General features: G+C 39.9%; 1 protein-coding gene across 1 annotated transcript; it reads right to left on the minus strand.

Annotated features, from left to right (window-relative positions):
* Positions 1–8,397: 8,397 nt before the first annotated feature.
* Positions 8,398–14,417, minus strand: NDUFC1 (NADH:ubiquinone oxidoreductase subunit C1). Its single transcript, XM_060778926.2, has 4 exons — positions 14,309–14,417; positions 11,624–11,727; positions 10,872–10,955; positions 8,398–8,573 (listed from the first exon to the last, which is right to left on the minus strand). The coding sequence occupies exons 1-3, from the start codon at positions 14,367–14,369 to the stop codon at positions 10,890–10,892; spliced, it is 231 nt and encodes a 76-aa protein (XP_060634909.1). The 5' UTR covers positions 14,370–14,417; the 3' UTR covers positions 8,398–8,573; positions 10,872–10,889.
* Positions 14,418–15,313: the final 896 nt, after the last annotated feature.

The following is a 15,313-nucleotide window of genomic DNA, read 5'->3' on the forward strand; positions in this document are numbered from 1 at the left end:
TTTAACCTCAGCAGACAGAAAGCCACAACCAAGGCCACAACAAGATCTGTTATACAACTCTGATATGCTGATGATAACGTAGTATGTGAGCATACAGAGGAAGACCTACAAGCCACACCTTTACAGAAGCATATGAGAAACTCGGTCTTGCATTGAACATCAAAAAATCCAAAGTGCTGTTCCAGCAGTCACGAGCCAATCCCTCTCCAATGCCAGAAATACAGCTGAATGGTGTAACATTAGAAAATGTTGACCATTTCAGCTCCCTTGGCAGCCACCTCTCCACAAAAGTCAACATTGACACTGAAATACAACACCGCCTGAGCTCTGCGAGTGCAGCATTTTCCCGAATGAAGCACAGAGTGTTTGAGGACCAGGGCATCCATAGGGATACCAAGGTGCTTGTTTATGAAGCCACCGTTTTACTGTTTTAATGATGGCTTATGTATTGTTAATTATGTTTTTATGTTGTTTTAATTACTGTAATTTGTTATGTAATAGCTTCGTAACGGGGTCCATTGTAAGTCGTCCTGAGTCCCCCTTCAGGGGTTGAGAAGGACGGGATAGAAATGCGAGAAAAAATAATAGTCCTCCCAACCCTGCTAAATGCCTGCAAAACATGGACTGTCTACAGATGTCACATACAACTCATGGAACAATTCCATCAGTGCTGCCTCTTAAAAATCCTGCAAATCTCTTGGGAAGGCAGGTGAACAAATGTCACCGTGCTGGAAGAAGCAAAGACCACCAGCATTGAAGCAATGCTCCTATGCCATCAACTCAGCTGGACTGGGCACATTGTCCGCTGTTAGCCCCAGCTTCTGTCAACCTAGCGGTTCAAAAACATGCAAATGTGAGTAGATCAATAAGTACCGCTTCAGTGGGAAGGTAACGGCGCTCCAGGCAGTCATGCTGGCCACATGACCTTGGAGGCATCTACAGACGTCAACTCTTCAGCTTAGAAATGGAGATGAGCACCACCACCCCAGGGTCGTACACAACTGGACTTAATGTCAAGGGGAAACCTTTACCTAAGGCCCTCTTTGGCTGAGGATTGCATTGAGCCATGGCAGTTAAAGTAGCACCAGATTGTATTAATTCTACCGTGCAGGTGCACCCAGAGTTAGTTTTCACATATAGCTAGCTGCATATGTACTGTGTTCTCAATAAAAGAGTTGTGAACTGACAGACATTCATTTCAATACAACCCAGGTACCAGGAAATCTTTCTTCTGGGTTCAAGCAGCTTTCTTTGGCATTCACAAAAGTAGAGTAGAACTTTTAAAAATAGGCTTGTTGGACCTCAACACCCACCATTCCCTATCTAGCAAACCTGTGAGTGGGGGATTCTGGGAGATAATAATCCAAAAAAGGTAACATTTCAAAGCTTTAGGTAAATACTGCCATTTTTGTGAAGGACTTTTATTTATTTATCATCTCAGAAATTGTACAGTTATGTATTTAAAAAGTCACTAAATTAAAAAAAACTTGGCATTGTGCTAGATTTCCTTTGACCAGAAGCTGGCCACTTGGAGTACCTCCAGTGTTGCTGTAAGAAGGTCCTCTATTGTGCATGTGGCAGGGCTCGGGTTGCATTGTAGTAGGTGGTCTGTGGTTTGCTCTTCTCCACACTCACATGTCATGGACTCCACTTTGTAGCCCCATTTCTTAAGATTGGCTCTACATCTCTTCGTGCCAGAGCACAGTCTGTTCAGTACCTTCAAAGTCGCCCAGTCTTCTATGTGCCCAGGAGGGAATCTCTCATCTGTTATCAGCCACTGATTGAGGTTCTGGGTTTTAGCCTGCCACTTTTGGACTCTCACTTGCTGAGGTGTTCCTGTGGGTGTCTCTGTAGATCTTAGGAAGTTATTTCTTGATTTAAGGTGTTGGCTTGCTGACTCATATCTGAACAGAAGATGGGCCGGATATGTCAATGCCTTGCTCCTTTCATTACTGGCTGCTACTTCCTGATGGATGTCAAGTGGTGCAATACCAGCTAAACAGTGTAATTTCTCAAGCAGTGTAGGACATAGACATGCTGTAATAATGTGGCATATCTCATTAAGAGCCATATCCACTGTTTTAACATGGTGAGATATATTCTACACTGAGCATGCATATTCAGTAGCAGAGTAGCAAAGCGCAGGAGCAAGTGTCTTCACTGTGTTTGGTTGCGATCCCCAGGTTGTGCCAGTCAGCTTTCGTACAATATTATTTCTAGCACCCACTTTTTGCTTGATATTAAAACAGTGCTTCTTGTAACTCAGAGCACAATCCAGAGTATCTCCCAGATGTTTGGGTGTGCTGCAATGCTCCAGTGGGATTCCTTCCCAGGTAATCCTCAGAGCTCAAATTACTTGTCTATTCTTAAGATGAAAGGCACACATCTGCATTTTAGATGGATTAGGAATCTGCTTGTTTTCTCTGTAATAGTCAGTAAGAGCACCTAGAGCTTCAAAGAGCTTCTGTTCAACTATTTCAAAGCTCCCTGCTTGAGCAGTGATGGCACGATCATCAGCATAGATGAAACGCTCTATCCCTTCTCTCAGTGGCTGGTCATTAGTGTCAATATTTCTTTATGATATGTTTCAATCCAGCATATCCCACTTTCCTCTCTTATTGTAGACTCAACGTGACTACAATGCTAACAAACAAAACAATTTACCATTGAAAACCCACAGCATATAAACACTAAAATAGAATTAAACATAGAACTATTAAAATACATTGTTCAAATCAAACAATATTCCTTGCTTTATAGGATTACAAGATATCTTGTTGTGCAAGATAAGCAACCCAGCCTAGGGCTTCTTGCAATATTGTTTGTGTGGCGTAACTTTCTGATCTGGCTCTGAAAAATATTTCTGCCCCAGGGAACTGAGTCAACAGCCAGTTCTGTTCAGTTAATGATAACACTGCTTAGATACAGGTCTCTGGGCTCTAAAGTCAGATTTAAATGTCAGGTTTCATTAGGTAAATGAGTCTGTCCCAAAGCACTTTCCATCTTGAAATTACAAATTTACAGATTGAATAATTCTTGTGTTTAGGCTACAGCAGCAAATTACAAGCAAGGTAACCCCAATCATAATTTGTCTTCTCTATCACCTTTTAATAAAATACACCACAACCAGTATTCCCTAACATGCCCTCTAGTATTTTTTATTTATCTCCTGTTTTTTTTTAAGCATATATGGCAGGAAAAAAGTTCTCCAATTCAGTTTTTAAGAAGTTGTATTGTTTTAAAATACATCTCAGTGAAAACCTTGAAATCCCACAAATCAAAATAGGCCAGTTCCAGGGAAGACTTTGGATTTCCTCTCCAAAAACCCCACCCAATATTTCCAATGGTAAGGGATTGTTGGAACTGTAGACTAATTCTGCAGAGCCAAAATTCTGACAGATCTAGCACAGACACTTAGTATGCGCTACTTAATGTTTTATGAATATGCAGTCATGCTGGTCACATGACCTTGGAGGTGTCTACGGACAACGCTGGCTCTTTGGTTTAGAAATGGAGATGAGCACCACACCCCAGAATCAGGCACAACTCGACTTAAAGTCAAGGAAAAACCTTTACCTTTATTATTGTTATTAACTTTATTTATACCCCACTTTTCTCACCCCGCAGGAGACTCAAAGTGGCTTACAAACGGCGGAAAAAATTCAATGCCACATCATAAAACAACAATAAAACAAGCCATGTCAAACTATAAATAGTTGAAACAAATAAACAAATTAACACGCATGAAAGGAATAAAACATAGTGGATTATAAACATATCAAAGTGCCGAGTCTTGGTTTCCATACTTACTGCTTTTGTACATACTTATTTGCCAGTCTTCCAGGCTGCATGCTTCCAACAATGTTTCATTGCAATGTAAGAACTTTAGTACCAGACTAAATACAAATACAAATATGTACAGGTACATAAAAATAAACATAATAATAGCATTTATGGATTATGGACTACAATCTGGAACACAAAATAAAAAGCGTCCCCTCTTCAAATTTTGCCCCAAAACAGCCAAACAAGCCTTGCTGTTGTTTGCCTTCAAGTAATTTCTTACTCATGGTGATCTTATCGCTAGGCTTTCTTGGCAAGTTGCATTCAGAGGGTGCTTGTCATTGCCTTCCTCTAAGACTGAGACAACATGACCAGCCCAAGGTTACCCAGTGGGTTTCCATGGCCAAGCAAGGATTTAAGCCTAAGGTGTAGAATTAATACAGTTTGAAACCACTTTAACTGCCATGGCTTAATGCTCTGGAATCCTGAGAGTTGTAGTTTGGTGAGGCGCAGCATTCCCAATTGGCAAAAGCTAAAGACCTTATGAAACCACAGCTCCCATGATTCCATAGCACTGAGCCATGACAGTTAAAATAGTGTCAGGCAGCCAAACTTCCCACACATAATCCCCATGACCTACAGAAAATACTGTTGTTTCCTGATGAGCTTTGGTGACCCCTCTGATACTTCCTTGCGACCCCCCCCCCCAGGGGTCCCAACCCCCAGGTTGAGAAACACTGCACTACACCAAGTTACCAGTCAACCCCCCTAGAGGGACATAAAGGTAAAGGTTTCCCCTTAACACTAAGTCTAGTTGAATCTGACTCTGAGGGGTAGTTCTCATTTCCATTTCTAAGCCTAAGGGCTGGTGTTGTCTGTAGACACCTCCTAGATCAGTGTTTCTCAACCTGGGGGTCGGGACCCCTGGAGGGGTCACGACGGAGTGTTGGAGGGGTCGCTAAAGACCATCAGGATACACAGTATTTTCTGCTGGTCATGGGAGTTCTGTGTGGGAAGTCTGGCCCAATTCTATTGTTGGTGGGGTTCAGAATGCTCTCTGATTGTAGGTGAACTATAAATCCCAGCAATTACAACTCCCAAATGTCAAGATTCTATTTCCCCCAAACTCCCAACAGTGATCACATTTGGGCATATTGAGTATTCATGCCAAGTTTAGTCCAGATCTATCAATGTTGGAGTCCACAGTGCTTTCTGGAGATAGGTGAACTACAACTCCCAAACTCAAAGCCAATGCTCACCTAACCCTTTCATTATGTTTTGCTGGTCATGGGCATTCTGTGTGCCAAGTTTGAGTCAATTCCATCTCTGGTGGAGTTCAGAATTTGATTGTAGGTGAACTATAAATCCCAGCAACTACAACTCCCAAGGTCCAAAGAATGAAAATACATCCTGCCTATCGGATATTTACATGACGATTCATAACAGTAGCAAAATTCCAGTTATGAAGTACCAACGAAAATATTTTTAGGGTTGGGGGTCACCACAACACTAAAAACTGTATTAAGGGGTCGCGGTGTTAGGACGGTTGAGAACCACTGTCCTAGATCATGTGCTGGCATGACTGCATGGAGCACCATTGCCTTCCTGCTGAAGTAGTGCCTATTGATCTACTGACATTTGCATATTTTCAATCTGCTAGGTTGGCAGAAGCTGGGGCTAACAATGTGAGATCAACCCATTCTGCGGATTTGAACCGCTTACCTTCCGGTCAGAGATATACTGACCCAATTCGCCCCATCTCCCCTGATCTGATTGAGTTTTGGTGTGGGCCAAAATTGGAAATGATTCAGTCATTCTGATTTTGGGGAAAAAGTCTCCCATGCCCCTCCCAAAGTTAGAAATAGTGCAAAATTATCAACTCAGCAGTGGGCACAAATGGCAGTATAAATGGGCAGCACATAAGGAGGAGCAACCTCTGAAATCTCCTGGAGAGTCTGAACCCTCTCTGGAAGTTGCTCACCTTTTGAACTAGATCCTGGAGAAACTGGTTTCCCACCACCAGCCCTGCCACTGGAACTACCACTGCATCCTACTCACCCTTCCCTTTTCAGGCATCTTTCAGCCATTGGCTGAGGGACATGAGATGGATTGGAGTGTAAGTGAGATTTCATCCTGTGCTGTCTACATTCTCCCTTCCCCCACCCTATTCTGCTGGAAACAGCTAACTTTAATATGTTTCTTACATCAATTTTATCACACCATAGAACACAAAGAAGCTTCATATCTGGAACTTTAAGACATTTTCTCTTGATCATTCAATCTTCACAGCTGCATTTTGTAAGATTGCACGAAAGCATCTCTGTGGTTGCTTCCAGACTCTGGAACGCCTTTTAGAGAGGATGGGTTGGCTCCTTCCTTCCTACCTTTACATCAGCAAGACCTTTTGATTCCATCAAGCATTCGAAAACTGACCATATCCATGTAAGAGTGCTCTCCTATTTTTACTGTATGATTTAAATGGTTTTAATTATAATGATACAGAGTATCCCTTATCTGAAATGGGTGGGACCAGAAATATTTTGCATTTTGATTTTGTTTACGACAACAGAATATCTGTTTTGCATATACATAATAAGGTACCTTGGAGATGGAGCCAGTCTAAACATGAATTTCATTTATGTTTCATATAACCTTATACACACAGTCTGAAGATAATCGTATACAGGCAGTCCCCAAGTTGCGAACAAGATAGGTTCTGTAAGTCTGTTCTTAAAATGGGTTTGTATGTATGTCGGAACAGGTGCATTTTCAAAGGGTAGCTCTAGCCAAAAATATATATTGTTTAGCTTTGGATAGCATAGTGAAGGGTTACCACCCCGAGATGTTTGTTTTGCTATCTGTAGACTTCCTGTTCTTTCACCCCCATTCTTAACTATGAGTCATTTGTAAGCCAGATGTTTGTAACTTGGGGACTGTCTGTGCAATATTTTTTAATAATTTTGTGCATGAAACTAAGTTTGTGTATATTGAACTAGCACAAACCAAAGGTATTAATATCTCAGCCTGCCATATAGGCAATTTTGAAGTATTTCATAATTATAGTTTAATACTATTTTACTATTTTTCGTGTCCAACCATGAAAATGAACAAAATCTGACTACCACTATTAAAAAACTCTAAAATCAGGACAGTAAATAAAGAACAACATTCAGAAAACAGGGGAATTTTAGACAGGAAAAATCAGGGCTAGGTAATATCTTCTAACAAAGGATTCCTCCAGGCAGGAAACAGACAGGCTTTGAAAATGCAAAGCTATTCAATGCTAATTAAGCTGGCCAATTGCAACAGTCACACTTGCCTCAAACATACAAGAGTTATTTCTCCCACCCTGGACATTCCATAGATATATAAACCCCACTTGCCTAGTTTCTAACAGACCTCACAACAACCTCTGAGGATACCTGCCATAGATGTGGGTGAAACGTCAGGAGAGAGTGCTTCTGGAACATGGCCATACTGCCCGGAACACTCACAGCAACCCAAACAAATGCTTGATTACATTAGTAAATGTTGTTAAATAAAGCTGTACCAATTTTCTTTAAAATTGCATAATGTTAGTTTTTATGTAATATCTAAGAGCATCTCCCTCTACGTCCCACCTCGGAGTTTGAGATCCTCTGGGGAGGCCCTGCTCTCGGCCCTGCCTCTGTCACAAGTGAGATTGGTGGGGACGAGGAGAAGGGCCTTCTCAGTGGTGGCCCCCTCACCTATGGAATTCACTCCCACGGGAAATTAGATCAGCAACATCCCTCCTTTCCTTTAGAAAGAAATTAAAAACATGGATGTGGGACCAGGCGTTTGGGCAATCTGGCAGATAAATAAAAGACTGCGATGACGGATAGGAATAGACAATGTGGAACGAAGTATGGACTCTGAGTTGGCGAACGCTGTGCTTGATATTGGCTATTGATTGTGATATATATTGTTGTTTTAATTGTTTAACCATTTAATTGCTGTTTTTATAAGTTTATTGTATTATTGTGTAGGCATCGAATTGTGCCATTTTGTGAGCCACCCTGAGTCCCCCCTCGGGGGTTGAGAAGGGCAGGGTAGAAGTATACGAAATAATAATAAATAATAGTATGAATCAATCATTTCCCCCAGCTTGGAAAGAAGAGTAACAAACTATACTGAAGCTGAATAGAGTATAGAGATGAATAATGCTATGACAAGATATGACTTGATATGACTTTACTTTCGAATAACTGAAAAAAACTAATGATTACATAATTTAGGGATAACAAACTGTCAACTCTCTCAATTGTAGCCATGTAAACATTGCCACACTGTATTACAAAATATCAGTAGCACTATTTTCTCATAGAGATTTAAATTAAACTATGGCTGCCACAGAAACAACATCAGCATCAATCTTGTTATTAAATAACCAACTGTTTGGATGACAGTAAAAACAAAAGGAGAACAATGCAAATAGTAAGAACTACTTCCTTAAACAAACGTTTGCCAAGTTATTTCCAGACACTTGTCAGGAATAATCTTCCTGAACTCACTGGGACTTACTTGGGAGAGAGAAAATGGTAAGAGTATTCTGGTCAATTTTCTATGCAAAAACAGGAACGCATTAAACAAATATTTAACTTAACATATTTTATTTATAATTTTCAGACATGTCCATACATTTCATCAGCTTCTATACTTGCTATTGCTTTATTTCAAGAAGCTTAGTATTGATTAGGAATGGATCCAGCAGATATTCTGTTTAAATTATTAATGTAAATGTGATGATTCACATGGAAAACAGCTTAAACCTGGAAAAAAGAATATAAGAGAAATATCAAAACTTATCTTAGAATTGAGTAAGAGTAAGAATGATGTGTCTTACAAAAAAATCTTACCAAATTTCGCTATCTGGAAAATCACAGAACGGTTTTAATGGCAATTATACTTGAAACCTATTTGTATACATAGTCTTTGTTATAGAGTACATTTACACTTCAGAATTAATGCAGTTTGACACAAACTTAACTCCCATGGCTCAATACTATAGTATCCTGAGATTTGAAGTTTAGTGAGGCACAAGGACTTGTTGACAAACAAGACTAAAGATGCTATAAAACCACAACTCCCAGGTTTCCACAATGTTGAGTCATAGCCAGTAAAGTGATGTCAAGCCACATTAATTCTACAGTGTAGATGCACATATCGAAAACCGGGTGAAAGGGATAATCTGTCATGTTTATATGTTTGCCATTTGTCTTTTAATTGATCAATATTTGACAATTTCAAAGCCAAATGCATATAATGGTTTATAAAGGTTCCAAGTAAAAAACAGAAACAATTAATAGGCAAACAATGAACAGATATATTCCCAGGAGTGGTGCATCTGCTTTAGAAATTCAGCTGAGTGATTAATGGGGCTTCGTGCCTTTCTTTTGTTCAAAGTGCTATATCAGCATATTGCACAGAAGCGGTGTTGTGTAAGTGTCAAATAAGCAATATTTAGTTCAAATAACATTGCGTCTGGGGATTCACAGCATCCAAACACTACCATGAATTAAATGTTTCCAATTGCCAAAGCTGAGGCTCTGACTGTCAAGGGATGTCCTGAGTCTTTTCCTTGCAAATTTTAACCTAGGAACACAAAATGTGCTAATAGAAGACAAGGCCAGGGATGTGGAATGCTCTTAAATCGTAATATATCTGAACATCTGCTAATGCTGAAAAATAAAACAAGAAAGTCACTTTAACATTTAAATGTACTTCTTCACCTCCCATTCCATTATCAAGAATAAAAGGAAACAACTTTGAAATCCAATGGGAAATAAAACATATAGGCCATTTTGCTTACAATGATAAACAATGTTATATCTTTATGAGAACACATCTTGACTTCGCCTTTCATCCTCTAGTGCAGCTGGGAAGAGAGGACTACTGGAAATTTCTGCTTCCATTATCAATTAATCAAGATTTAGCATTATATTTGAACCCAAGGCTTTGATGAAATAATGAATCATTCCAATAAGCTAATAAATATATATAACATTAGGCACAGGTTGCCTTGTTTCCAGTATACTGCTAAGCTGTGATTAGTATAAAGCAGAAGCAAAACTTTCCTGTTTCTTTCTGGTGGTTATGTTGAAGGGGGAGGGTGTCTTTGAGCCCACTGATCACATATGAATCAAGGGCCATTTAGGCGTTTTTCATAATGATAAGCCACTGATTCACATTCCACATTGAATGTCGTTAATAATATGCTACGGCAGTGGAGAAGGCTACGATGTATAGAAGAAAATTACAAGGCAAGTGGACATAATACCTGAAGAAGATGACAGTTAGCTGACAATTAAGAAGTAACTGTCAGAAATATTAAAAATTAACTAGGTATTTTTAGTTACAAAAATGTGAGTCAAGCACTGAAAGGGTTAAATGGATGCAATGACTCAGAAAAGCTGCAGATCTATTTAAGGAGATGTGCCTGTAGTTTAGTAAGCCTCTGTGTTCGTTTACCTCAGTGGGAGAAAGATCTCAGTCTGTGAGATGGCCTCATAGTGTGAGGCAGGCCTTAGTCTGTGAGAGAAGCCTCTGCGTGAAGTAAGCCTCGGTATGAGAAGGCCTCATGCGTGAAGCTCCAGTGTAAAGATTGAACTTTATTTGTGCCACGGAAACCTTGTTCTTATAAATAGTGCAACCATATTATTCTGCTATAAAGGAAAGCTTCCTATGGAAGAGATGATTGGTCTGTGTGTTTTTGTTCATTTTATCACTTTGGGCTACTGGTGCTGGGTCATGCTGCTGTTGATAAATTACTCTGCTGCACACGAGGAGGGTCTCTTGTTAATAAGCCCACTTGCCTAAAAGTAACTTCACAAACCCCATGGCTTTGAAACAACGCCATAATCAGATTAATATCATGTTTTTAAAACAACTTTGAAATAATGTAACATTTTTATATCAGTCTGCAAACTGGGAAGTGAATAAAGCCCGAAGAAAAAGACAGCAATATGAATCTTCACGTTTCATTTTTAAAAATCATAAAATTGGATCTTTAATGCAAAACAACCAATATCAGACCAAAACCAGGCACATAGTTTTATCTGCATACTCACCACAATAATTTGAAACCATTAAGATCCCTGTTCTGCTTTTCTTCTTTCATATTCTGCTAAATGTTCATTATGCTGTTTGAAGATCTAGATGGTAACACACAGATTTTAAAAGCATGCAGCATGTTAGGCCAACATGCAATTTTAGGATGCTCACATCTTTGGTGACTTCACTGTTAGGATCTAACTGGAAAGCATTCAATTATTTATAGACCTTAAAATAAATATGAATTTATTCATAAAATCATAATAGTAAGGACTTTGACAAATTGGCTATATTTGAATGAGAGTTTCTATTCCACTCTTACAGAGGTGGCTGATATTAGCGCTTACTAATTCTCTTAGCCTATTGCAGTTAAAGCAATACACTTGCATCAATAGAGTTTCTTTGTCAGCAGATTTCCGCCTCTACAAACATTTAGAGTCATTATCTACAGTCAAAATCCAGCTGTTAGTCCCAACTCGAGCAGAATTATTAAATCAATCAGATAAATGCTGAGGCATCAAATTTCCACTAACCCAATGAGTTTGTTCTAGGTGGGATTAACAACTGGATTTGTAGCAAAAGTATCCCAATAGTTTAAAGTAGAGCGCAATAATGTATTTCCAGCCATGCAAAGTTTGCTGTGAAAGTGGGACTGTCAATGCTTTATCAATGATAACATAAACCTGAGACAAGAATAAGATACTGGCATATCTAAATTATTGGCAGAAATAACTGAAAAAAAAATGGTTCTCAAATAATAGAATCTTACCAGCATCCATATTGCAGCCGTGGCACCAAGACTCAGACCAACCTTCACCCAGTTAGGATTGTTTGGATCATCTTTCCTTGCCGTGAATGCAGAGCGAGAAAATGCTAAAATTAAGAGATTTTAAAATGTGTTAGTTCTGATTTTAATAAGAAACAAATCAGTTTACTTCCAAAAATACTTTTTTACAATTTATTCCTTAGGTCAAATAGTTGTTCCAATGAGAGCTAAAGGAACATGCTGTTGTGGACAAAAGATAGAAGCTAGCACTTGTAGCATATTGGGAATGGCTTTTGTTTAAGAGTTTGCTTATTTATAGACAACCAAGAATGCCAAGAAGCCACAGGTTCAAGCTACAGTGGGGAAAGGTTCACTTTAGAAACTATTAAAAAAACAACAGACTTGCATCATATAATAGATCCAGCTAGTCTAGCACTACTTTCTTCAACAAGCCATTTCCCTCTAAAATATCTGAGAACCATTTTTCCCAGCACTGACACTGACTGAATATTCCTTATCCAAAATGCTTGGGACCAAAGGTGTTTTGGATTTTAAAAAATATTGGTATACCTGTATTTGCATAATACAATATCTTGGAGATAGGATTTAAGTTAAAATTAATGGTATGTTCATATACACCTTATACACAAAACCCAAAGATGCCTTTATACCAGTGGTTTTCAACCTGTGGGTCCCCAGGTGTTTTGGTCTACAACTTCCAGAAATCTCAGCCAGTTTACTAGCTGTTAAGATTTCTGGGAGTGGACGGCCAAAACATCCGAGGGCCCACAGGTTGAAAACCACTATTTTAGATAATATTAGTGATAATGTTGTCCATGGAACACAGTTTGTAAACACTGGTCCATCAGAAAGCAAAGGTTTCACTATCTCACCCAGCCATGTGGACAATTTTGGATTTTGTGGTACTTCTGGTAAGGAATGCTCAATTTATGTTACAATTTATACTAAAAACACAAATATGTCAGGAACAAAATCTGCAAAATACTGTACACAAGTCCTATCTGTTCTCTCACAGAGTAGAATCATAGAATATAGAGTTGGAAGAGACCACATGGGCCATCTAGCCCAACTCCCTGCCATGCAGGAAAAGCACAATCAAGGTATCACTGACAGATGGCATCCAGCCTCTGTTTAAAAGTTTCTAAGGAGCTTCCACCACACTCCAAGGCAGGGAGTTCCAATTTTGAAGAGCTTGTATGGTCAGGAAGTTTGTCCTAATGTTCAGGTGGAATCTCCTTTCCTGTCATTTGAACCGATTGCTCCCAGTCCTAGTTTGAAGGGCAGCAGAAAACAAGCCTGCTCCCTCTTCCTTATGATACCCTTTCACATATTTATACATGGCTATCATGTCTTCTCTCAACCTTCGCTTCTGCAGGCTAAACATACCGAGTTCTTTAAGATGCGCCTCATAGGGCTTGTTCTCCAGACCTTTGATCATTTTAGTTGCCCCCCTCTGGACACTTTCCACCTTGTCAATAACTCTTTTAAATTGTGATGCCCAGAACTGGACACAGTATTCCAGGTGAGGCCTAACCAAAGCAGAATACAAAGGCATCATGACTTCCCTTTAATCTATTCTAGACCTTTTGGAAGCTGAAAGTAAAAACCCCATTCAGCTTCCAAAAGGAATTGAAACCAAGAGAGCAAATATTAACAACAAACATTTGATCAACTCCCTGCCACTTAATCTGGATGTCACATTCTTCTGTAGAAGCGCATCCCTCGCCTCCATTAATTCATCCCAACACGGATATTATATTTATTTACGACATTTATATGCTGCCCTTCTCACCTCGAAGGAGACTCAGAGCAGCTTACAAGATATATACAATCTTGTAATACAATATATTACATTATTAGCATAGTACAATATCAGTATTATTACTATATTGTACTATACCATTTTATTGTAATATTATTAGTAATATTGAGGCACCCCCGGTGGCGCAGTGGGTTAAACCCCTGTGCCAGCAGGACTGAAGACTGACAGGTCGCAGGTTCGAATTCGAGGAGAGGCGGATGAGCTCCCTCTATCAGCTCCAGCTCCTCATGAGGGGACATGAGAGAAGCCTCCCATAAGGATGATAAAAACATCAAATCATCCAGGCGTCCCCTGGGCAACGTCTTTGCAGACGGCCAATTCTCTCACACCAGGAGCAACTTGCAATCACTCCTGACACGACAAAAAAAAAAAGTAATATTAATGTAATATAAATATATAATTCTAATAATATATTATTATTAGTATTATATTGCATCACATTATAATATTATAAATATTATATGTACATACAATGTATTATGTTACATTATATTATTAACATAGCACAGGAGACAAGGTGAAACATGGCGCAAAGTTATGGAATCCTGGGAGTTGTAGTTTTGTGAGGCACCAGCGCTCTTTGGTAGAGAAGGCTAAAGTCCTTGTATATTTACAACTCCCAGGATTCCATATGACTGAGCCCTGGCAGTTAAAGTGGTGTCAAACTGCATTGATTCTGCAGTGTAGATGCGCCCTCTGATGCTTCGCCTAGAAAGGCACTGATGCTGAAGGTGACACACAGAGGAGAAGCCATGCTTTCACTCAGCGACGAGGACAAGAGCGGGCTTCTTGTAGATGAGGAGCCCCTATCCTCTAAGCAACCCCATTCGGCCCAAGAAACTCACTCGGGTTCAGGCCTCCCGACGACCGCAAAAGTCTCCTCACAGCCTGTAAGGGCGCCGCCATTTTGGTTCCTTCGCCCTCTCCTCCTGCAAAGAGCAAACAAAGAACACGGACCAATCACGTAGCGCGAGGGGCGGGCTCACACCATGATTGAAAGAAGATGCTTTTGAAAGGAAGAGCGCCACCTACCGACCGCAGCCCATTCTGCAGAGAAGCCCTCGCCTACTTGCAATGGGAGAGGCAGGGTGCATTCCACATCTACACTAGAGAACAGGCATGGGCAAACTTCGGCCCTCCAGGTGTTTGGACTTCAACTCCCACAATTCCTAATAGCCTACTGGCTGTTGAATCCCAAACACCTGGAGGGCTGAAGTTTGCCCATGCCTGCTATAGAATAAATGCATAACTTCAAACACCAATTATTATTTATTTACTTACAGCTTTTATATTCCGCCCTTCTCACCCCGCAGGGGACTCAGGGCGGATTACAGTGTACACATATATGGCAAATATTCAATGCCAATTTTTGACATACAAACATACACAGAGGCTATTTAACTTTTTCTGGCTGCCAGCGGAGCTGTCGCTTTCATTGTCCATCTGCGACGCTGATGAAGCACTTCCGTATTCCCCACATGCTTCCCCGCTGGAATGCTTTGCTGGAGTCTTCTTTAAGGCCTCATAAATCAGTTAATTTAGCCTCCCCACACTTTTAAGATGGTACCTAATTTTCCTACTTGACAGATGCAACTGTCTTTTGGGTTGCAAAGGTCGACAACAGGCTACACAAAATTGGTTGGAAACCCACTCCAACCCAGGCTGGCTTCAAACTCATGACCTTTTGGTTTACTTTACTATTGGTTTAGAATGGACTGCGCTCCCTCATTTCTTTAAAAACCCTATACCAGATATATCCTACCTTGTTCATGCCCGCGTTTATTTTTTAAATTTTAAACTATTACATTTGGCCCGGCCGTAGGTTTTTAAATTCTTGTATGTTACTGTTT

Source organism: Anolis sagrei, chromosome 5 (assembly GCF_037176765.1).
Source record: "Anolis sagrei isolate rAnoSag1 chromosome 5, rAnoSag1.mat, whole genome shotgun sequence".
Lineage (NCBI taxonomy): Eukaryota > Metazoa > Chordata > Lepidosauria > Squamata > Dactyloidae > Anolis > Anolis sagrei.

What these genes read in the sequence shown, in the direction of transcription:
- NDUFC1 (XM_060778926.2), bottom strand. Translation starts at nt 14,369, where the DNA reads ATGGCGGCGCCCTTACAGGCTGTGAGGAGACTTTTGCGGTCGTCGGGA. An exon ending in GTCGGGAGGCCTGAACCCGA is followed by an intron (nt 11,728 to 14,308) that starts GTGAGTTTCTTG and finishes TCTTAATTTTAG; the next exon opens with CATTTTCTCGCTCTGCATTC. An exon ending in CGGCTGCAATATGGATGCTG is followed by an intron (nt 10,956 to 11,623) that starts GTAAGATTCTAT and finishes GTTACCATCTAG; the next exon opens with ATCTTCAAACAGCATAATGA.